This window comes from Osmia bicornis, chromosome 10 (genome assembly GCF_907164935.1).
Source record: "Osmia bicornis bicornis chromosome 10, iOsmBic2.1, whole genome shotgun sequence".
Classification (NCBI taxonomy): domain Eukaryota; kingdom Metazoa; phylum Arthropoda; class Insecta; order Hymenoptera; family Megachilidae; genus Osmia; species Osmia bicornis.
This window is the reverse complement of record NC_060225.1, coordinates 1875991-1901342: the sequence shown is the minus strand read 5'-3', so window position 1 is coordinate 1901342 and position 25352 is coordinate 1875991. Positions and strand designations below refer to the sequence as shown.

Here is a 25352-nt window from a genome sequence, read left to right as displayed (position 1 = left end):
TTCGAGACTCGAACTTCCCATTCTCCACGATACATTGTATCGTCGTCGACGGTTCGGTCGACGCACACATATTCACATATACGAGCTGCGAATGAGCGCGCGGTCGAGCACAGAAAACGAACAAACTGCGCCCTTCAGAAAAAACGAGGAACTAAATTTGTGGTCTGCTTTACCTTTTTGACGTCTTTCGCGAGTGAACAATCAACGCAATCGTAGTTTTCAAATTACTTCTTTCTGGAGACTTGTACATCATCCCTTGGGTACTCGTTTTATTATATCCGCCCCAAAGAATATCAGTCTGGTCCCTATTTGGACAAACTATTGGCAGAAATGTTTATATTACGAATAAATCAATGCAGGTGAGTCCGATCCGCCATTTTCTTGACCGTTGACAGACAGCAATTTCAATATTTTATAAGTTTTTGACGATTTGAATAATATAAGGACCAGACAAATATTCTTTAGAACCTCCTGAACACGTCCCTCAAATTTTTTTTCATTCTGTTTAGAAATGAGGACGTAATTTGAAAACTCGCGTCTAGGGATTTTTCTAGGGACTGTCGGTAAAGTTTTCGACGCTAGAATCACCTTAAACAAAAGAATTAACAAACAAGAGAAATTATATCTAGGGAATACAAACATTTAAAAAATAAATAAAATTATATAGAATCTTTTAATTTCATAAAATAAATAATATAAATACTAATTTAAATTTACAATCCTCACTATGTCGATCCAACGCATATATAACTTTTTAAATCTGACGTTTATTTCAACACTCCCACTTTGGGTTGACACAGGTTCTTCTTGTTCTCTCCTTCCTTCTCCGGGTCTGCATTTATTCTTAGCTCCTCTCGTAGATAAATAAATCTTGTTTTACTTAAAGGTTTAGTGAGTATATCCGCTACTTGTTTTTCGCTGCTAACATACTGCAGTTTGAAAAACTCTTCTTCATAATATTGCCTGATAAAATTGTATCTTATATCTGTATGTTTTGTTCGTTGGTGATACTCCGGGTTCTTGATAAGTTTAATAGCACTTTGATTATCTATATGAAAAATTGGAGTTTGAGTTTTAATTAAATCATCTAATAATTTTTTAATCCAAATTAATTCCTTCATAGCTTCACTTTCTGCTATATATTCTGATTCTGTTGATGATAATACAACAGACCGTTGCTTACGAGATCCCCAGGTAATCAGGCTGTTACCTTTTATATATTTTAAAATCCTTTTGACAGCATTCCAATGAATCTTCTGTGGTGCTTCTGCATATTGACTTACAGCATTTACAGCGTATGCTATATTAGGTCTCGTTAGTTTGGCAAGGAAAAGTAAACTACCTATTGCTTCCTTATATGGGATGTTACGTTGCGCGAGGCGAAGCGAGCGCGCAACATAAAAGAAGAAAAATAAAAATCTTTCCTTAATTCTGGGCGATGAGAAAGGTATCGCTGCCACCAGTTCTGACCACGTATGACGTGTTAACGTCCTCTACGGTCAGAACAAATTAAAAGACGGAAAATTTAGATAGAATTGTTAGTATGTATAATCCATCTTCTTACTGAATTTTTTTTGTTAGTATGTATTCTAAACCTATTTGAGTTTCTTTGTTTTTTCTGGACTCGACTGTCCCCACGTTCGTTGTATCACTTCCGTGTTCCCTGCCATATATGATTGTGTTATGTTTCTTCGTTGGAACTAGAAGCATGTTGAAACACGCTCAACGATATCTATTAAAATCGTAAACAAACCTCTTGTGTGTATTTAAACCCTGCATCCCATCAAGAATTTATTTCCGTTGGGTTCGTCAGTGTTCTGAGTCCCGTACGGATCCCTCCTTGAAAAGTTGTGTTGGCGTGCGTGAATTTGAAATGTAAAATGAAATAGGGATGGTAATCGAAAGAAATGTTGATACTGTTTAGTGTGCAAAAGAAAAATAAATTTAATTCAAAAACTATTGAAGCTAACAAACTGAATTCCAAATGACTATTGATTTAATACTGTTAAATTCTTGATAAATACTGATAAAGACTGAGTAATGGATTCAGATTAAAACAATAATGGTTAACAAAGGTAAAGATGCTTAACCTATTTGATACATAAGCTCGATTAGAAACGTAAATTTTTCCTTTGATACGCAATTGGACCTTTCGATATAATTTTGAATGATTGTAGATTGAAATTTTACAACGTTAGACGACTGGCTCGATCGAATAAAAATATGAAAAGTTAACTGTATCTATCCGCGAGGAAACGACCTGAATGAAGAGGCTCTTACAACCCCCGAAAGGGCTTTACAGACCGTCCCTGATTAAGGATTGAAATCGAAGCAATCGTCACACACAAAATCGCGATGAATGAAAATTCGAGATATCAATATAATGTATAATATACGGTTCGGTACCTGAACGTGAAAACATGACGATCTAAAATGAAGAGACTCTTATAACCCGTAGGCTTAATAGATTGCCCGTTTTGCCTTGTTGAAAATCAATTACAAGCCGTGCTCGACAAATTAGTACAGAACAGGCTTACCGTGAGAATGGTGAATATAATACACGATTAGATCGCTTGAAAATCGGTGTATGCTCGTTGAATAAATCGCTGTAAAATCTGGAACACCAAGAGAGATGAAAGGCTGATGTCGCACTTGCACTTGTCGCGCGCGCGTCTGCCGATTGTATTACGATTAACAATTTAACAAGACGTTCTCAAAGACGTTTACAAGATTCGGAAAAACTGAATAATTAAACGCGATGAATTTAATACGAGAAATACGCGATCAAACGGATTAAACAAATGAAAGAGAAAAGATAGAAATTTAATAGTGTGAAATGGCTTAACGCGTCTCTGAGTCTTTGCCGCGTATCCGGAATTTCACCCTCGCGACACTCTGCCTACGATTAGGACTTGCCGCGCATCTAAATTACACTTGCTACATATTTTGAAATCTACCGTTGGGCCTTAGTTTCAGGCAAATTCTTGGAATTCGATACAAAGACTTTTATTGCTCCGTTCGACCCTTCGCCTCTAAACAGTCCTCGAACGCTTGCCAACGCTCGCTTGTGTGGGTTCTCATTCCTCACTCTTTTATTCAAACAAATATTCAAATTGCTGAGCTATCTCGCGCTTTCATTACAGCATTCAATTTCATACATACGATCGGGTTAGGGACCGACTGGCCCCTACGCGTGAAAAAGAAGAAAGTATCGGTCGAAATTTAAAGGATAAATTAATCTTTACGCTTTTGTGCAGTTAACCCAAGGAGACCCCTACAATGCGAAGCACTGGCTAACTGCGCAGCGAACGCTGTTTATGATACCTCTCCTCGGTCGAAACCGAGTTTTTCTATCCCGAATTCTGTTACTACGCAGTTGAGCACGACGATAGTTTCAAGGAGGGGTAATAGCTAAAGAAAAGAATTGAGAAATAAAAGAGAATTAAAGGAAAGGAAAGACAAAAATAGAATAATTATAAGCTCAAGCTCTTCCCTGTGCTTTTCCCACATGAAGAGTCTCTTACAACCCGAAGGCTTGATGGGCAAGCACAGAGTTGAGGAGAAAATTGAAACGATGAAGTAGTGATTCGCCCTCCTCACGCTCCTTACATGAGGAGACTCCTACAACCCGAAAGCTTGATAAGGGAACGTGAGGCGGACAAATTTGTGAAAATTTTCCGGACGTGACAGGGACATCAGTAGCCGCCTCATCATCTGAGATACGCAAAGTAAGATCCTGATGTTGATCAGCAGGTATTGCTACAGTGTTGGCTTCTTCTAATCTAAAACGTTTAATTATCTTCCTTGCATATGATTCTTGATTTGTAAAAAGTGAGCCATCCTCAAGTCGTTTAATCTCTATGCCTAAAAGCACATTTAAAGAAGTAATAGTTATTTCAAATTCAGCTGCTAAAAAGTCCAAAAGAGCTTTAATTTTTGTTTTATTTGCTGATGCCACTAAACCATCATCTACGTATATTGCTAAGATGATCTTCTCCATGCCTTCACCCTCAACAAAAACACAAGGGTCTGCATTAGTGGCCTGTAGATTAAACTTCTTTAAACAGTCCGTAAATGTTTTATTCCAACATCTTGCTGATTGTTTTAATCCATATAGTGACTTCTGCAATCTGCACACCCGTCCAGATCCATTGTCACAGCTCTCAGGTTGATGCATGTAAATAACTTCTGAAAGATCTCCATTTAGATAAGCAGTCTTCACATCAAATTATGCCAACTCCATGTTGCTTTACCCTACAATTGCTAAAATTGTTCTAATTGACGTAAATTTTACAATAGGACTAAAAGTTTCTGCATAATCTACGCCTGAAATTTGAGTATAACCTTTAGCAACAAATCTTGCTTTAAACCTCCCTTTTTGATTACCGATAGCTGATTTATACCTGAATACCCAACGATTCTGCAAAATTGAAGCATTCTCTGGCGCATGAACCAGTGTCCAGGTACAATTTTGTTTTAAAGAATCCATTTCATTCAACATAGCTTCTTTCCAGCTCTCAGCATGCTCATTATTAATTGCTTCTTTGAAGGTTGCTGGTTCTTGACAACTTGTCAAAATCATCATATTTCTTTGGTTTTTGTATAATTCTTTGAGATCGCGATTTATCCTCTTCAGCGTTCCTGTTGATATTACGTTGCTCTTTAGCATTCCTGTTGATATTACGTTGTTGTTCCAACTTCTTTATTTGTCTTCTTATTATTAGATCATCTTCTTTCGGAACATTGACAGTGCCTTCAGCTATACCTTCTTCAACAATATTTTCTTGGGAAATAATATTTTCTGTATTTTCTTGGGACTCTATAATCTCTTCTGAGTTAACTAAATCTTGATTATTTTCTTGATTATCTTCTTCCTCCCTTGGAGCATCCTGAATTTGGATCGAGACTAATTTTTCTTCTTCTATAGCTTCAGGAATAGTTTTAAATTCTTCTGGACCAAAAATGACGTTCCTGTGAACTTCAACTTTATTTCTGATTGGAAACCAAATTCTAAACCCTTTCATATAATCTTCATATCCCACGAAAAATCCTTGTTCTGCTTTTGGATCCCATTTAGTCCTCTTCTGTTTAGTTATATGAACATATGGTAAACCTCTGTCCCAAATACCCGTAGGTCTGAAATATTTGCTGATTTTCCAAACCATAATTCATAAGGAGTTTTTGAACGTACACTACTTGTTCCAGTTCTGTTCAACACATAAACAGCTGTATGAACAGCTTCCGCCCATAATCTTACGTCCATATTCTTGGCATGGATCATGCTTCGTGCTGCTTCCACCACTGATCGGTTTTCCCTTTCAATGGTGCCATTTTGTTCAGGACAATACGGAACACTCTTCTCATGGATAATCCACTTTTTACGTGACATTTCCTCTACTTCTCTATTAACAAATTCAAGATTATTGACTGTACATATTCTTTTAATTTTAATTCCCGTTTCATTTTCTGTAAAACTTATAAAATCTTGTAGATGTTGAACAATATCTGTTTTATGTCTCAAAAAACTAACTTTTCTGTAGTGCGAAAAATCATCCTTAATAAAATAATTTTTAACAAAAAAAACATCCGACTTCGAATTGCACTAAAAAGTGTAAAATAATTTCTATTTCATTTATACCAATATTCCATAGCTATTAATAATATCTATTTAATCGTTAAATAGGATACCAAATATATTTCAAACTTTTCGGAGGCGGCGCAAAATTAAAAACTTTTCCTCTACTAGGAAGATCCTAACTCGGGCGTCGGTAACCTATGATAAATCACCCATTTGATAATTTCAAGTAAACAACATTCAACTGAATCAACAAACCCATTGCGAATTAACTATACTGCAGTTCACTTAACTCGCGCAGCTAGTGACCTACTGAGGTCTAGGGAGATTTTTAATAGTGCGTGTGATTCCCCTTTACAGCTTGCTTCTTACTTTGCGTTCACATCATTTTCTTTTTGCGACAAATAATAGGAATTTCATTGTATCGTGAAACTTTACAATATCATCACCGGTTATCAGTTATCGTACGTCATATATTTATGCCCACCATTTATATGATCGCAAAGTATAATAAGAAGCAAGCTAGAGAGCGGAATAACACACGTTATTAAAAATCTCTCTAGACCTAGTGAGCGGCGCGAGTTAAGTATGGTCTCTTGTGAACTGCAGTATAGTGCATGTCCATCAGGAGTGCTGCTAATTTCTCATACAATCGTTACAATTGCAAATGTTTTCAGCCGGACCTATAATTTTTCTCTTACGACTTATTAATTACCAAGTTTGCCATACCACAATCAAATCGTTATTGGCAGCACCGTTTGTTTGGGTATTTTTAATTTTGCGCCGCCTCCGAAAAGTTTGAATTATATTTGGTATCCTATTTAACGATTAAATAGATATTATTAATAGCTATGGAATATTGGTATAAATGAAATAGAAATTATTTTACACTTTTTAGTGCATTTCGAAGTCGGATGTTTTTTTTGTTAAAAATTATTTTATTTCACACTTTTTAGTGGAACTAGTAGCATTTGTAGGATAGTGTAAGGTGATTTTAGATTTCTGTTGCTTAGCTAATAACCATAAACCGAAAAAAAATTGACCGAATTTAAGTTGTTAATAAACAACAAATTTCATAAATTTTTACGAGTGAGGTCATAGCGGATATACAGGGTGTCACGTGACTATCTCGACAGCCGAAGAGGGATGATTGCTGAGGTGATTCTAAACAAATTTTTCCTTTCCCAAAATGTTGGTTCGTTTTCGAGTTATCAACAAAAAACACCGACCAATCTGAGCGCGTACAGCGCGCGGGCTCAGGGACTGCAATGTCGGCTACGAAACCAACGAAAATAAATGATTGAAATGGAATAATTAATAAACGTTTGAATTGTAGGCTACGTTAATGATGAAAAATTTGAAAACAATTTAAATGAAACTTTCGCATTCGTTCCTAAATTAACCTGCTACGCTGAAAGCGGATAATTGTCACTGGGAAACGAAGAAACACGTTCGGTAGAACAGCTGTTTTCATGATCGGGCCAGTGAACTCCCCTCATTTATTGCACTTAGGAATGAATAATAGGCGAGGTGTTTCCTCGTCGAATGTTCAGAATCGACACAGTGACCTAGTGGGAATTATTTGCTTTCAGCGTAGCAGGTTAAGTTAGAAACGAATGGGTAAGTTTCATTTAAATTGTTTTCAAATTTTTCATCATTAACGTAGCCTCCAATTCAAACGTTTATTAATTATTCCATTTCAATCATATCTATTTGTTGTTTAGAATGCTTAGAATTTCCTTTTTTACATTATGAAAGGCGACAAGAGATTAGGTTCCGTATTCATTTTAAACGACTAAAGATGTTCTACCAGTTCAGTTTTTTTATTGTGCTATGCCAACGGGGTGCCAAGCCGTTCGTTCGCGACCTACGTCAGGCCCGGTTTTCGTACCAGTCAGTGCAGTCCCTGGAACTGCGCGCTACACGCGCTCGGATTGGTCGGTGTTTTTTGTTATTAACTCCTATTAACACCCTGTATATCCTACTAAATATGAAAGATTTCACCGCGAACGATACATTCTTTGCAGAGTAACATGAAGGAATGGATTTTTTGCTATAACAGTAGTTATTAACAAATTCCATAAATTTTTGCAAGTGGGATCATCGCGGATATACCTCCTACTAAATGTGAAAGGTTTCATCACTATCGGTACATTCCCTGCAGCATAAATGCAGGAAGATATAAATGAAATATTACGTATTTTGCGATAAAAGTCGTTAGGAATGAAAAAGTACAACAATTGTTTTGCAGGACCAAGTGCGAGATATACTCTACCAGATGCAAAAGGTTTCGTTCCGATTGGTCCATCGGCGCAATCGATGAACATACATAAAAAAAAAAAATACGTACACATCGAATTGAGTATCCTCCTCCTTTTCGAAGTCGGATAAATAAGTAGAAAATACCTTGAACCGCCAACAGAACAGGACTCCATAGGCCCGCAGAGATCACCAGGATTACTAGTACATGTTTGACTTTTGGGAAAAGGCTTACGACTCATTTTCCCTAACATGCATCCTTTACAAAGCCAATCAGATTCATTTTTCACATTAATATTCCATTTCTTCAAAATCGAACGCACGTAGACAATATTTTGATGAGCAAATCGTTCATGCTACAATCCAAGAGTTTCTGTCCTTCCCTGTGAAAAACAGGAATATTCTAAACCTTCATCCACACTTTCCTGTGTATAACATCTAAACATCATTTGATATAGTTTGCCACTTCGGTTTCCCATTGCAAGGACTCTTCCTGATTTCTTCAATAAACATTTTTGACCTTCTGAAGTCATTTCTAAACCTTTGTCAAATGCTGACGACAAAGAGAATAAATTATATTTCAAATCCGGCACATGTAAAACATCAACCAGATGATTACGCTCCCACTTAATACCGTTATAAGCTAGAATATCAAGCTCTCCCTTTCCAACTGCATAAATTAACTCATCGTTTCCTAGTCTTACAGGTACTTGCTCAGTCAAATTCTTATAATTAACAAACCACTCGCGCACTGGTGACATGTGCTGACTTGCACCAGAATCTAGAAACCAGGACTCTGAGGTTTCTTCAGTCAACAATGTTGTTACCACTGTGGTTTCTCCGATAAAAGCGGTATCTCTGGAGCTTACGCCATTCTTTGTTCCATTGTTATTTAAACTTACACAACAATCCTTCTTCCAATGGCCTATCTTACCGTATCTAAAACATTTGCTAGGTTGCTTATTTTTCTGCGTTTGTTGTGCTTGTTGATGGCCCTTTATGGCCTCTATTTTTTGTGCAGGTCGTAAAAGCACTATGAGATAGCTTCTCCTGTGAGTTAATGCGTAGCTCCTCAACACCCAATCTTGAAGTAAGATTAGCAAGCGTTCGTTGATCTTCGTTTGTAGGCTCCCATGCAGTATTGAAGTGCATATATGCCGGTGGTAATGTCATAAGAATCTTTGTAATCACCATTTTATCTGAAACAACCTCTCCGAGTGCCTTTAACTTATGTGATAGATCCTCAATCTTAGCTATATGTGTAGCTATATCATCTTTATCATTTTTACCCAAAGAATACCATTGTTGTAAAAGAAAATGTTTAGTAGTTTCACTTTTATTCTCATATACTTCGTGCAATCTATTCCACATTTCTCTGGGTGTTTGACAATTTAAAATATGAAGTAATGGTTGTTCACCTACCGTTATAACGATAATTTTTTGTGCTATATTGTCAAGCTTTTTCCACAACTTAAGGTTTCTCGCATATGTGGCTCTTGTCTCTGCAGTTGCATCGTGGGCTAATTCAGGCTTCAAGTATGAGCCTGACGTAAAATCTTCTGCATCACCAGCAGCAATTAAAACACTGACTTAAAACTTCCAGGTTCCCCAATTTTCCAAGCTTCTAAGTTTTTCAACCTTTCCAGATTCACCCTCCATTTTGATTTTTATTGCACTATTGCACAAAATGGCCGGCTAATCCCAAAATCAACATTTCGAAAAACACAGGAAGTAATATTTTCTTTTTAATGAGAATATAATCTCGAGTATTCTGGGCCCATAACCTCAAGTTAATTTTATTTATTATCACAATATTAAACACGATACAAATGGATATATTATATATTAGAATCAGAAATCAGAAAAACACGTCTACATACTTCGGAAGCAAGAAGGCGAAGTGAAGAAGAAGAGCTTTAAACAAAAGAATTAACAAACAAGAGAAATTATATCTACGGAATACAAACATTTTAAAAATAAATAAAACTATATAGAATGTTTCAACTTCATATTAAATAAATAATATAAATACTAATTTAAATTTACAATCTTCATTATGTCGACCCAACGCATATATAACTTTTTAAATCTGACGTTATTTCAACAATCGTTAAATAGTATACTAAATACATTTCAACCTATTCAGAGGCGGCGCAAAATTAAAAACATTTCTTTTACTAGGAAGATCCTAGTTCTGGCGTCGGCAACCTATGATAAATGACCCATTTGATAATTTCAAATTAACAATATTCAACAGGAATCAACATACCCATTGCGGATTAACTACATTTACATCAAAAGTGCTGCCAACTTCTAATACAAGCGTTACAATATTACAAATGTTGTCAGCCGGACCTATAACGTTCCGCATTTTCTCTTACGACTTATTAATTACAGTAGAAGCTGGATATATGCAACAAACATTGGGACCCAGATGTTGCATATATCCAGCCGAGGTGTCGAATCTCGGGTTACACGCGACGAGCAGCCAATCGTGAACGTAGAAAAGGACAGACAGTGGTGGAAAGAGAGAGGTCCGATGATCAAAGGAAAGAGCCGAAACATATCGGTGTGACTAATACTAATTCAATTATAAAACATTTTTATTTTTGACTTTTTTTAAATGAAATTTTTACTAGCGCATTGGTGGAATTTTTCTGATTAAAATGATACCAAACACGATATAGTTTGAATAAGGCAAGGTTTGTTATGGGGCGCTGTGAAAGATTCAGGCAGACGGCAGTCAAATCTTAGCGAAAAGGGACAATCTCAACATTCAGAATGAGAGAAGGACAGCATAACTGTAGTGCGTCTCACTCAGCGTTCGGGTGTTGTTGCCTTTTTCGCTTGCCTTTGCAGTACAGTTCGAGTGACGTAATCAAGCTAACGCTTGATTCTGACTACGATTCCAAATCGGCAGCCTTTCTACTTAGACGCCACCTTACAACTACTAGCTGAACTAAATTTGTCACGTAACTTGCTCTGTAGTATCCAGATAATGGCGGAACTCGTCTTTGGGAATGCTTTTACGGGAATCGGTTATTCGTCCTTATATGAGAAGATCTTGAGCTGAATAAGGGCTCATTCGAAAGAGGAAGGTTCAATGAAGGGGGCTCAACAAATCGTTTTAGTCACAAAACTCTTATAGTTACCTAAAATATACTTGGATTCAGTGGGCGTATTTTCTCGATTTTTCCTCTACTTTGGACACTCATATTATTAGATATCAACACAATCTCGTTAAACCATCGGTTGAGTCCCCTGCATTGGACCTTCCTCTTTCGAATGAGCCCTCACCCAGCCCTAAGTGTTCTCATATAAGGACAAATAACCGATTCCCGTAAACCCATTAATAGGCCCCTTTTTGCCGGTAAAGTCAACGCGCTACTATTACCCGTGTCTATCCCCTTAATACTGACCTGAAAAGTATCAGCCAAGAATTTTTAGTGTTTTAACATCCAAATGCTGAACATATACTTAAGAAACATTAAAAAAAATGCAAATTACAAAAATGGGACGCTTCAGAAAAAAAAGTTGAAATTTTACACACAATTTTCGTTACTTTTTGCAATAAAAAAGTACTTTCTGAACGTGATTTTCATAAACAAGTAGGTATATGTTCAAGATAATATTGTTATTGAGTTGTGTATACAGTTTTAGCACGATCGGTCAACTCGCTTTCAAGTTGTTTCCCACAAACTTAGAAAATGTAGTTTTGAGATAAACGTGTTTAAAGTTTGAAGTATCACCGGCTAAGCAGTGACACGACTCACGCTCACAAGCAATAACTTCGGAACGGCTACGAATTTCGGTTTAAAATTTTACCACCATACTCTTAAAATGTTTAACTACCATTTTATGTAAAAAAAAATTGATTTTTTGATGCCGCTACATGTCACCCCTTAAGAAACAACAAACTTCAAAAATCCAAACAAAAATTGATACATTTTTCAAACCAGTGTCACCGAAACCAGGAAGTTCAAAAACGAACATTGACGACTCTCCTGAACGGGCGTATAGTGATATATCATCTGAAGATGAATAAAGTGCAATTTTAAAGTGTAATTAGAATGTAAACTTTCGTTTATATGTATTTCTATTTGATTGTTAATAAATAGGTTATTCAGAAAGCTTATTTTTATATAACGGACATTCGGCTATATCGGACATCCCCTCGAACGTATTGATCCGTTATATCGAGGTTCCACTGTACTTGTAACTTCTAAGTGCATTGACCGATCTCGATGAAATTTTCAGCATACACATAACTCATTGGAATCTACGAAAGGCATATTTTATATTTTCATTATACGCTCACATAAAAAAGTTGAAAAATTACCCTTCACTATTTTTTAACACGGTTTCAACAAATTGTAATTTTGTAAGACAACAAAAGCACGTATCTTCAATTTTGTGACCCACTGTATATCAGACAAAACAAATTTCGAAACAAATATGGTAATTATTGAGATTAGATTACACCTCACCAATTTTGATGAAATTTAAATATGTTGTAAAATTAGACATTTTTAACAATTTTCTCCTATACATATAACCGCCGCTCGGCCTTAGTTTTCGAGATATTTTCGAAAAACTGTTGAAACTAACACATTGAATAGCCATCCGTGTGTGTCCGTGACAACGTACGCATCAGTATGGGATCGCCGCTTTTCTACTGTTTTTGCAGGCAGCGGCACGGCGACCGCCATATATATATATATATATATATTACGGGTGGGCTTAAAAATTAAATTTAACTAATTTTCATGATTTTGAATCTCAGCATGTGTGTCTGGTCGCCGTTAGGCGACCAGAATATCACTTTACCCTAACCTAACTTAATTCACTGATTAGGTAGAGTAGTTTGGGTTAGGTTAGGCTATATTAAATTCCCAGGTGCCATCATAGCTACGATACATTGAAATCATGAATGCAGAAGTACCCAAGGTATATATTGGTCATTGGTCGCCGTGCTGTTGCCTGCAGAAACAGTAGAAAATCGGCGTCGAAAACAGTTCAACAGTTTTTCGAAAATATCTCGAAAACTAAGGCCGAGCGGCGGTTATATGTATAGGAAAAAGTTGTTCAAAATGTTGAGTTTTACAATATATTTAAATTTCATCAAAATCGGTGAGGTGTAACCTAATCTCAATAATTACCACAAATATTTGTATTACAAATGTTCACGAAATGTAATTGTCAATGACACTCGGGAAGTAAAGATGAAAAGAAACACTTACTGCGGCTTCGCGAATCCATTTTTTTGCTTCGATGGTTACTACTTCGTAGCACGTTTTGAACTGTCGCTGCCAGTGAAATTGGAAAACGCCACAGCGTTGGCGTTTCGTTTTTGTTTCACACGTGCGTAGCGTGGTGGGGGAAAAGGCCCGCGATGCCATCTACTACTTCTTTCTTATGCCAGGGCTACACTGAGTAGAAATGTTCGCGAACAGTTCTCGAACTCTTTGCGAGCTGTTTGCGAGCTGTTTGCGAACAGTTCGCGAACAGAATTCACACCTAAGCTCAGACGTAGTTACGTCAACAGCTCGCAAACTGAACGCAAACGGACATGTTTCGAGTTCACAAACAGACCCTTTGATGTACCGACTCCTTAGCGAACACTGTTCGCTGTTCGCTGATGAGTTCGCTGCAACCTGCTCGCTGTTCACGAAAGTGTCCACATTGCCGGCGAACATGGTCCGCGAGCTGTTCGCAAACTGTTCGCGAAATGTTCGCGAAATGTTCGCGAACAGCAGTGTAGACCCGGCATTAGACGTAGAAAACATATTGAAAAACTGAATTTGTATCAATATTTTCAATCATTTGTGCAAAAAATGAGCACAAATGGCAAATAAAAAAGGCACAAGTCAGAGGTTAGGAGGGGGTAGGAGAAAGCTCTCCCTCAAAAGAGCTTATAGAAAAATGTAAGTATTAGGATTTATGGGTGGAAGCAATAAAACAATATTAAAGTTTTATATAGAGAAAAAAAATATTTAATTATTAGAAAAACTGTTGAAGACTATAGCTGCGATGCTTTGGTTTCAAAGGCTTCGTTCGAACTAACTGAAAACGATCCTGCTTGACGCGCATAAGATTTTAGGAGAATGTTTAGGTTAGAACCCTTATCGCTCTTACGGTTCTCAGAAGCAACGTCTCCGAAGACTTCTAATAAAAGACTCTTAAATTCATTTTTTCTTATTCGTTACAATTAATAGTAAGTGCTTACAAAATACATTTCAGTTTTTTGTGTGCAAATATTTACAAGTATTTATAACCTCATTCGTTCTACTTTGCAGGCGACAAAAACAATGGCAATCGTCGACATTGACGATTGAACCTACTGTAGTTTTCAAAAAGAGAAATTCTCTCCCGGGAAAACTTTGTATATCGAAAAATGTGAAGGAGGTTAGTCAGACAGATATGTCTGACCCCCTACTAGTTTATAAATATTATAATAAAGATCCTTCATTTATCCCAAAGGATCCTAAAGATGTGGCACGCATCTCATCAGAAAACGCCCTTCGCGAAAATAAAGATATGGGACGCATCGCAGAAAACGCCCTTCGCAAAAACGATGAGACTGTCGTGGTAGAATGCGAATCTACAAGTGTGATACCCACTGTACAAAACGTCCTGGACGATAGCGACGACGATCTCGTCGTAGACGTCGGACACGTAGATGTGGGACGTATTTCGGAAAATGTAGCAGATGGCTGCCGCATTGTTGACGTTCAGTTCTTTTGGAATGAAATACATAGAACGTTCGACAATCATGCGCGAGGTATTGAATGTCATTTTCGCGATTGAAAAATGATCGGTACTCGCCAGCATGGGTGTCTCGCACAGTTTTTCTTCAAGTGCCAAATGTGCAATTACGAGAAGCTACTGTTTGGCCGGAACCTATGCGTTCAGATAAAATGAATATAAATGAGGCCATGACGACCGCGGCTGTTATAGTCGGAATCGGCTATGCACAATTAGAATTATGCGCCGCCCTGGACATGCCCTACATGGCTGAAACGACATACCTGAGGTACCGTGAAAAACTTGTAGATGAGTTTATGAAAAGTGCAATGCATACCATGCAGACAGCAGGTGAAGAAGAAAGGCGATTAGCTTTTGAAAACAATGAAGTCGTCGACGGTATCCCATACATAACTGTCATAGCGGATGGTAGCTGGATGAAGAGATCGTATGATACGAATTATAATTCACATTTCGGTGTCGGTGCCATTGTAGGTTTCCGCACAGGAAAAGTTCTGTTTATCGGCATACGCAATAAATACTGCACAATATGTGATATAGCGGAACGAAAAACTACATCCCGAAAACATCATAAATGTTATAAAAACTATGATCGTTATGCCAGTTCTAGTAGCTGTTGGTTTTTATCTTTCAAGAAGAGAAAGTTTTCTTTCGTTCCGTTTACAAAAACCATCGACGTACGTATTGCGTTTCTTTTTCCGAGACACAAGTCAAGAGGATGCAGCTGTGTTCCTTCTTGGCTTATTTAGATAAAGAATAGGACCGATGGAGTCTATGGGTACGTGACGAATTCTTCGTCACTGACCTGCCTTTAGTCGGACTGTTTCTTCCGAGCGGTACGGACGTGCCCTTCCAAGTGTTTTAAATAAAGTTTTGTTTTAAAAAGTATTTTCTCATTTTATTTTGTTTCACCACCTATTTCCAATAGTAGCATGGAAAGGGATGCTATTGCTGAATGTTTCAAATGCAGCATTGAAATGCATGGCTTGATATAGAGAACAGTTGTTACCGATGATGATAGCAACGTCTATCATACTATTGTGAATAACAGACCTTACCGAGCACAAAAAGTAGCCGTTAGAAAAAAAGTGTACCAATTACTTACTTCGTAATTTATGTAAAAAGGTGAGACACGTTGCGGAGAAAACGCAAACGAAGGGTCACAGAGATCGTGACTTTGTTGCGTACCGAAATATCATTAAAAAAAATATTTTAAGTATTCGTAGAGCTTTCGTTTTAACAGTCAATGCGCGAAAACAAGAAAAAGTGCCTCAGCATATCGAACCTAGAGAACTTAAGAAGGACATTTTAAGTATTCCTAGCCATATATTTGGTGAGCATAAGGAGTGCAATAGCCGCAGCCATATGTGTATGCGGGACGAAAACAGAGCTGAGAAAAATTACGTTCTATCTTTGAAATTATACAGTCTGTACAGCGAAATCGAAAAAGCCATACGATTCCTCAGCTGCTATTCGGATAGTTTGTTAATGAATGTTACAAACAATCCCGCAGAAACATTTAATTCAATTATCTGCAAAGAGATTGGTGGAAAACGTATTAATTTTGGTGCTGTTACGCAATATAATACGCAACAAGACTTACACAAATGCATAAGAACATGTGTAGAACCGTGCCACCACTAGTAAAGAGATTGGAGGAATGGCGGCAGAAAAAAGTTGCGTAAACGAAAGAATTTCGAATGACTTATGGCAAAAGAAGGAAATTTAAGCCAGTGCAAGGAACGGATAAATATTATGATCCAAACTCGCAAAGACCAGATCTTCCGAGTGATATGCTGCTTCAACTTCGCAAGGAACATTTTAAAAAGCTTGCTGACAACGCAAAAAATCGTACAATAATAGAAATGAACACAGGAGACCAAAACGATTCAGATTTATGGAGAGCTTTAAAGGAGGAAATGCTATCTGCTTCGAATTTTGGAGCAGTGTGTCGCACAAGACAAACAACGTCCTGCGCAGCAATGGTAAAAAACATTTTATATCCTCCATCTGTCGATACTGCTGCTATGAAATATGGCTGCGATAAAGAACACATTGCAAGAAAAGACGTAGCGAACGCAATGAAAACAAGGATTCGAACTTGTGGATTGTTCATTGATCGCGACATTCCATACTTGGGTGCCTCTCTTGCTGGACTTATCGACGATCACGGTTTACTGGAACTGAAATGCCCACTATCTGCTGAGAATTTGACAGCGATAGACGCAACAGAAACAATACGTCACTTACGAAACATCTTCGATAAGAGAGATATACAAGAAATGAATAGCAAGCACCAGTATTTCTACCAAGTACAAGGTCAGTTGCATACAACGTAACGTAAGTTCTGTATTTTCGCCATCTAGACATCTAAAAGCATACATATGATCCGCGTAAATAGGGATGACGCGTTTTGGACAAATCATATGGAACCTTTCCTAACGCGTTTCTACGAAGAATGCATGCTTCCGGAAGTATTGGACAGCCGCCACAATAGATACATGCCTATTAGAAATCCAGAATACATACTACGGGCAAAAGAAGACGCATCTATTCAAAAATCTAGCAGAAAAATCGCAAAAAAGCATAAATATGAAAACATGACACAGAACAGTGTTGAAACATCAAATATAACCGTTGGAGAAGTAACTAGCGACTGTATCATTGTCAGTCATTCAGTCCAGGAAGAAAACTGCACAGATGATGCTGTACGATACTATATATTAGAGACTGCTGTTTGTTCCGTAACTGACGTAAAGAAAAATGTACTACCTGTGCAAAGTAAATTAAACGATGAATCGTTAGATCGATTTTTACGTGTCGTCAGAGAAACTACTCCTTTTGAAACGCAAAGTGTCCTATACTTACAGTTTACAAAATTTATCAATCCCTGCCGTAGTGACAAAAGCGTGCAAATAATTGAAGGTAACTGTTCTGATCACTGGCGAAGTATCTATTTCAACGGCCGCAAACTCCATGTATACGACAGTTTACCTGACAGTGCATATGAAAAGCTTGTAGAGGAAGAAAAAAAATATATTGCGTTACGATTTCCTCATATTCGCGAAAAGGATATACTTTTTGAAAGAGTTCAGGCGCAACCGGATTGTTACAGTTGTGGTATATACACGGCGACATACATCACTACCATAGTTTTGGGTGGAAACCCTTGCTCAGAAAATTATTCCCATGACGTACAGCGCCTGAGATGTCACTTTGTGCATATTATTGAAAATAATATACTCTTGCCCTTCCCGACGGAATAAGACACATTCCCAACATTTGGAAGCGATTAGCCCTGACGTCGTAATCCTCTTGACAGTCTAGCAAACGGTCGCTGTTTCGCCTAAGTGTTTAAATGTTGACTTTTAGCTGTAATAAAAGTATTGTACACGTTGCAGGCATTTCCTCCGTTGGCGTTGGCCGATCGGGTGATCACAATTCCTACCTTGTTAGAAGTTTGCTGACAGCTTCAAGCGTAAAAAAGGACAACGAGTGAAGGAGGCTGCCGATTATTACGATCGTGGCTTATCTGTCTTTTTCATTCGCTACCCTTCCCTTAGTCAGAAACTTTTTATCGTCAATTTTACAAGTAAATACAGTCCAAATTGTATTATGTTTAGAAAAATCTCACCAATGTGCTAGTAAAAGTTTCATTGAGAAAAAGTCAAAGATAAAAAAGTTTTATCGTTGAATTAGTATTAGTCACACCAATACGTTTCGGCTCCACGCTTTGAATCTTTGGACCTCTCTTTCCTCCACTGTCTGTCCCTTTCTACGCTTGGCTCGTGTCGCATGTAAACACAGAATCGACACCACTATACATTTTTAACCGACTTCGAAAAGGAGGAGGTTACTCAATTCGATCAGTATTTTTTTTTTCTTTCTGTGTGTGGTCACCGATTACTCCGAGATGGATGGACCAATCGGAACGAAACCTTTTGCATCTCGTAGGATATGTCTTCCGATTGGTTCCATTAAAAAAAATTTTTCGTTTTTTCCATGTTATTACAAAATACAGGAAGTTTTTAATCTCAAGATTGGACGATTTCAATGACCTTTTAATATGTTGTCGGGGGCAACTGAACAACTTTTTCATTATGCATAATTAACGGAAAGCTTTAGTTTCCGAGATATTCGTGAAAAACTATTGTTACTATTATATTGAATTCTACGTATGCCTACGTGGCTCTACCGGTATATGAGTCAGCATGCAGTCGCCGATTCTCTACTGTTTCTATACATGTATACTCTGCATGGCATGTACCTATTGCGATGAAACCTTTCACATCTAATAGGAGATATTTCCGCGATATTTCACTTGCAAAAATTTATGCAATTTGTTAATTGTTAATAACTATTATGATAACTTGTATGGAACTTGTTATCGTTAAAAACTATCGTTATTGCAATTAACCAATAAGAGCAGTAAACCACCTTACGGCATCCTACAAATACTGCTCGTTCCACTAAAAAGTGAGAAATAAAATAATTTTTAACAAAAACAAACCGACTTCGAAATGTACTAAAAAGTATGAAATCATTTCTATTTCATTTATACAAATACCCAACAGCTACTAATAAAACCTATTTACTCGTTAAATAGTATACTAAATACATTTCAACCTTTTCGGAGGCAGCGCACAGTAAAAGCTGAATATATGCAACAGAGCCTGGGAACCCAGACGTTGCATATATCCAGCCGAGATGTCGAATCTCGGGTTACACGCGACGCCAGCCAAGCGTGAACGTAGAAAGGGACAGGCAGTGGAGGAGAGAGAGAGGTCCAATGATCAAAGGAAAGAGCCGAAACATATCGGTATGACTAATACGAATTCAATTATAAAACTTTTTTATTTTTGACTTTTTAACGCATGACTGTAGTGCGTCTCACTCAGCGTTCGGGCGATGTTGCCTTTTTCGCTTGCCTTCGCAGCACAGTTCAAGTGATGTAATCAATCTAATGCTTGATTCTGACTACGATTCCAAATCGGCAGCCTCTCTACTTAGACGCCACCTTATAACTTCTAGCTGAACTAAATTTGTCATGTGACTTGCTCTGTAGCACTCTGTAGTATCCAGATAATGGCGGAACTCGTCTGTGGGAATGCTTTTACGGGAATACACTTTTCATCCTTATATGAGAAGATTTTGATCTAAATAGGGGTTCATTCGAAAGAGGAAGGTTCAATGCAGGGCGGTCACCGTTTGAGTCACAGAACTGTTTTAGTGACCTAAAAAATACTTGGAATCTGCGGATGTATTTTGTCGATTCTTCCTCTACTTTGGACACTCATATTATTAAATATCGACACAATCTCGTTGAACCATGACCAGACCGCCCTGCATTGGACCTTCCTCTTTCGAATGAGCTCTCACCTAGCCCCAAAGCTTCTCATATAAGGACGAAAATTGTATTCCCGTAATTTTTTTAGGCCCATTTTTGCCGGTAATGTCACCTCGCTGCATTATCCGTGTCTACCCCCTTAAGTGGACGGCAGATTTTCCTTTCGGGGGTCTGAGCGTCGCTTTACTTCTCGTTTTACTATCATACAGTATACATCCTTCTAAGCCGGTTAAATAAAATCAAAGTTTTAAAATAGATAAAAGACTATAATCATCTACCCCATTTGTAATAATGTCTGTAACGGTTTTGGAGAAAAAGAAAATAAAAACGGTCGAAATTTTAAGGGCGGTTTTCATCCCTTTAGACTGAAAACAGGCAGCAAAAACAATTAAGTTTTAATCAGAGGGATATCCTCTACGTATACACAAAGTTTCATAATTTTTTGAATTTCCGGTTTTGGGATCATTCCTTATCAAAAAGTTTAAACAATATCGAGGAACAGAGTATTAATTTTTAGTTCGTATATCGGGTTCTACAAGCCTACAAAGTTGAATAGAGATTCAAGACCATGCCGTCAAAACTGTGATCACTCTGCATGGAATAGCCCATAAACGTCAGTCTCTATCAGCTAATTATTGTGTTACGTTTTTATTCCCTTTCAACGGTATTATAAGAGTTAATACTTGCATCGAAACCGATTTAAACCCGGTAAATAAATAAAACTATATAACTGTGTTAATCGATAGCGAAACCTGCAGCTAAACGGCCGCGTTTAGCGCGTTCGAATTTTTTTTGTGCAACTCTGCAACTATTTTGTGACAAATACCGTAACACTAGTAACAATCTATTGTTGACAAACAAAATAGGCAAACGTTTACCACAGACAATGATTTTGATAATATTTAACGAAAAGCGTGAACTTAGTTTACGTGACAATAATTGAAGAGCTTAGTTGTTTGAGGTAAAAAACAGTCAAAAACATCAACATCATTCGGAGCAATAAACAGTCACAAGAATATCGCGTTGTATCCTTTCTTGCATCGAATTTCAATTTTATCTAGTCAACTGAAAATCGAAGTATCCATTTCTTGCTCTGAGTTCTTCAATTATGCAACGACTCATACGTTTTATTTCAAAACCTTTGTCCCTATGCAAGTAGTATAATCAATACGTTTTATTAAATTAATATAATAATGCTAATTCTATTATACAATATTATCCTATAATATGTACACGTACCTTTATAATCAAAACTTAAAGTAAACCTCAAAAGAAGGTCAAAATGTTACAAAATTAGGAACAAAGGTAATTTAATTTATACAAATTATCTAAAACGTTCAAAGGATTAGATAATAAGTATATTGAACATCTTAAATTGTATTTTGTTAGTTAGGTATATACTTTTATAACAATACACATACATACATAAATGTTTGCATATGTATATAGTTACTATAAATCTGTATTTCTAATCATGTTTCTTAAAGCTTCTTTCATACAATACTTCTTAATCATACATTATCCTTTATTAATACACTAGTGTTGTATGATACAATCATGGCCATTTTATTTTTTTTAATTGAATAAATAACCCACTAAAACTTTGATAATTATTAATAAATAAATATTTTATCGGTTGCTACAACAGTTGCTATATTCACTCTATTTAAATCATAGTAACAGGTAAAATATTTATCTATAAATGGCTACATTAATACAAACATATCTATTGATTGATATTTCACTTTACTTTAGCATAATTTAGCAAGAAATAATACTATTCATTAACTATTCGTTCTTTGCAGCTATAAGTATATACGTCACAATTATTTGTCACAAAAATAAGTTTACATAAAACAAAAATTCAATTTAATAGTAATATCCAAGTACATATTTGCTCTTGAATATCTGATATATACATTGTTACTAACACAAGGATTTCGTTCAAACTTCGCCTTAAAGTTCATAGCAGCATTGAAATAAAATTTTATATATACAATTCAGATTTCTTTCTTATCATTTCAATACAATGAAATGCGTCGAATACATTATCAAAATAAATTTTGACAATGAAAAGAAAAATATGAAAGATTATTACCATTCATAGTTATTTCTGTTCTATATAAAATTGGTTTCTTGGAACTATTTATATAACTTGCAATTTTAGAAAATTCTTCTATGAATGTATCCCACATATCTTTCTTATAAATTAGTTTATCTGTACAGGTCATTCGTGAAAGTTCATTTCAATGCAGTATTTAGAAATTTGACCGTTTAGCACAACACAGTTGCTGAAAACATGTGGGACATTAAAATATGTACGTATATATAAATATTAATTATTCATTTTCATCACATTGTACAGTGACATATAACCTTTAATCAATCAAGTTCTTGTATGGTGTGTGATGTTGAAGCTGTATTTCTCTGTTCATCGTCTGAATCTTCATCTTCCAAACCATTAAAAAAAGATTGTAACAGTGAACCAAATAGTCCTTGATTACGAGGTCGTGGAGACGGTATATTAAAAAATAACTGTCCTATTTTATCTAAGTACTGTCGATAACATGGATCTCTATTTAAAGATATTTGGTACTGTTCACAAAGTACTGTAAATACAGTAAGCTTACCACTGAAAAATGCGTACACATTTATAAATTAAATTTTTACTTATTAGTAAACAAATAACTTATCCTTACCTATCAATTATTTTTAACAAAAAGAATAAAAAATTTAGTAGTGGAAGAAGATATGGTGGACCCCTCTTTATTTTTGGATGTTGCAAAGTATAGGAATTGAAAACTTCTTCTGCAGCTGCTTTATTTTGTAAACAAAGATATCTGAAACAAATATGAATGAAATTTTGTAAGAGTATATAAAGCCTTAAATGTTACTCAGTTATGAAACTCAAACTTACTGTAAAACTGCCTGTGCAATGAAAAGATCTATTTCATTCGTATAACCACGTTGCTCGTGAAGTTCAACAAGCATTGCAGCATATCCAGAACCATCTTTACTATGTATGAAATGTTGTCTTGCCATTACGTAATTTTTTTCTAAAACATTTGTGACAAACTATGGTGATACCATTGTATATATATTTTTGTTAAAATAAATTACCTCTCCAAAATACTTGAGCTATCTTTTGATGTAAATCTGGATGACCAGTTTTATATTCTGTACCCTTTGTACTCCATCGAAGAGCAGATTGTACAAATATATCTCTTTCAGGTGAGGAAGAACTCATTATACATAATAAGTTTGTAATTTTTTCAAAATATATTTGAGAAGGTTCTGTTCCTGATTGTATTAAGACATTTATAAATAAAATTCCTAGGTCAGCTCCACTAGCATGCTGTAGTAATTAATAATAATGTAATACACTATATTAAATGTTATATTATTATACATACTAATACATTTCATACAATTTACGTTATTAATTATACCATATTTAAACATAAAATTCATATTATGTATACAAATATCACAACATTTTTTTATAAAATTTTTATAAAGTACGACTGCAGATCGTTCGAGAACTAATTCTAATACAAGCAATTTGAATATAATATCAAAATGATTACTATGACATTATTTTAAAAATATATATCTTTTAATATTTATAATGACAATAAAAAGTGTATTACATACTTGTTCGTGCTGTAATAATAGAGTGGCTCCATTATACAATAATTCCAAAAGTTCTGAATATTTTTTCTGTCCGAGATATCTGAAAGAAGAGGTTAAACACTTATACCCAAGATTGCGCAGAAAGAATTTTTTGACGCTGTTTGTTAATAAAATTGTTAACTTACCTGAAATATAAAGTTCTGTACATTTGATGTGCCTCGTAATAATTTTCTGAATTTATAGATGCTTCTAATTTCGCTAAAACTCGCTGAACACCGTGATTGTATCGCGAAGCCATGTTTATGCTTTTTGGAATATTCTTTTCCTAGTATTTCATTGGTATCACTGCTATGTAACTAGAACAAAGAATAGATAATAAGAGGCGGCACTCCCGGCGGTACTTTTGATGTCAATCTGTCGAACTCCGAATTCTGCGTCGGTAAAGCAGTCCACGTTTCATCGAAAATTAGGCCGAATAGAAACTGATTTAAGCGCCACCTCAGTTATCGCATCTAAGGCCACTGATATATATACCATGGATTGGAGATGCTTGAAACGATTTGAAGGTGGTTTTGGTGTGATGCGCCACCATCGTTCGACCGGTGTACTTTACTTCCCCTCACCCCGCGGCCTCCCGCGGTACCGGCGCGGCGTCAAGAGACTGTCTCGTCTTTCGACAGTCTCTCGTCGGTGGCGGTACTCAAAATCTTACTGCTGATTGACGTGTGTGAAGTAATTCCCGCACTTTTCGAATTTTGTATTTTTTGAAATTGTGCTGCGATGTGCTACGTTTGTGCCGTAAACCGCAACTCTGTAAGTCAAAGCGTACTCAAGAAAATTAAAAAAAACAAAATTTTTGATAGCCCCGCACTTTTCGAATTTTGAGATTTTCTTTTTTGTGCCGTATTGTGCTATGTTTGTGCTGAATTGTGCCGCAAACGAGAGATCGATAACATCAATAACAATTAAGAAAATAAATAAAAACAAAATTATACTAGCCCCGCACTTTTGCCGAAACGAACTTTTTTTTTTGAGATAATTTGTGATAACTTGTGGTACGTTGTGCCGTCGATAGAAACTCGATATCTCTATCCATTTTGTAGATAAAAAATGTTGAACTTTTAAGAATACAAAATTTAATATTCGTATAACTTACGAACGGCGATAGATAATCGAATTCTGCAAGTTGTACTGAATTGTGCTACTTACAATCTGCGAGACACATGCGTTAAAAGTTGATATTAGCTTAAATGTCAATAAAAATTAACGAAAAAGCTTGGAGGTGAATCAAAAACTAGAGATTTTCGAAATTTCTTTGGTTGTGCCGGATTGTGCTAGACTAGCACAACAATTTTTCCTAATGACAAAATTTCGTCAGATCGCCAGATTTCGCAGCACTGGCAAAGTTAGGAATCATATGTTAGGAATTTGCATGCATTTAAAAGCTGGATAAGTGCAAGAGAAATTGGGACCCAAACATTGTATACAGATATCCAGTCGTGGTGTCACAGATATCACATCGTTTGTATTCAGCCGAGGAGTCGATTCTGTATTGTTTATTTATTCTATTATTATTCTATTACTATTGTTAGCTTGTAAATTACTTTAATTTTCAATGGGAAGAAACTGTCCGGTTTCATGGAGATCACGGGCTTTTCCTAATATCATAAAGTACCTAATTTGTAGTCAATAGTTCCGCAGCATATTCTAAATAAATAAATAAGTAAATAAATAAATGAATGTAATTCAAACTATATCGTGTTTGGTATCATT

At 36.2% G+C, this 25352-nt stretch overlaps 1 protein-coding gene across 1 annotated transcript; it reads right to left on the bottom strand.

Annotated features, from left to right (window-relative positions):
• Positions 1 to 21390: 21390 nt before the first annotated feature.
• LOC114881223 (Golgi to ER traffic protein 4 homolog) lies at positions 21391 to 23919 on the bottom strand. Its single transcript, XM_029197929.2, has 6 exons — positions 23765 to 23919; positions 23601 to 23679; positions 23067 to 23301; positions 22864 to 23002; positions 22646 to 22786; positions 21391 to 22578 (listed from the first exon to the last, which is right to left on the bottom strand). The coding sequence occupies exons 1-6, from the start codon at positions 23875 to 23877 to the stop codon at positions 22329 to 22331; spliced, it is 957 nt and encodes a 318-aa protein (XP_029053762.1). The 5' UTR covers positions 23878 to 23919; the 3' UTR covers positions 21391 to 22328.
• Positions 23920 to 25352: the final 1433 nt, after the last annotated feature.

Excerpts from the sequence above, each read along its gene's own strand:
- LOC114881223 (XM_029197929.2), bottom strand. The coding sequence starts at position 23,877 with ATGGCTTCGCGATACAATCACGGTGTTCAGCGAGTTTTAGCGAAATTA. Across the intron at positions 23,680-23,764 it reads TACAGAACTTTATATTTCAG|ATATCTCGGACAGAAAAAAT; the intron begins GTAAGTTAACAA and ends CTCTTCTTTCAG. Across the intron at positions 22,787-22,863 it reads ATTGCACAGGCAGTTTTACA|ATATCTTTGTTTACAAAATA; the intron begins GTAAGTTTGAGT and ends TATTTGTTTCAG.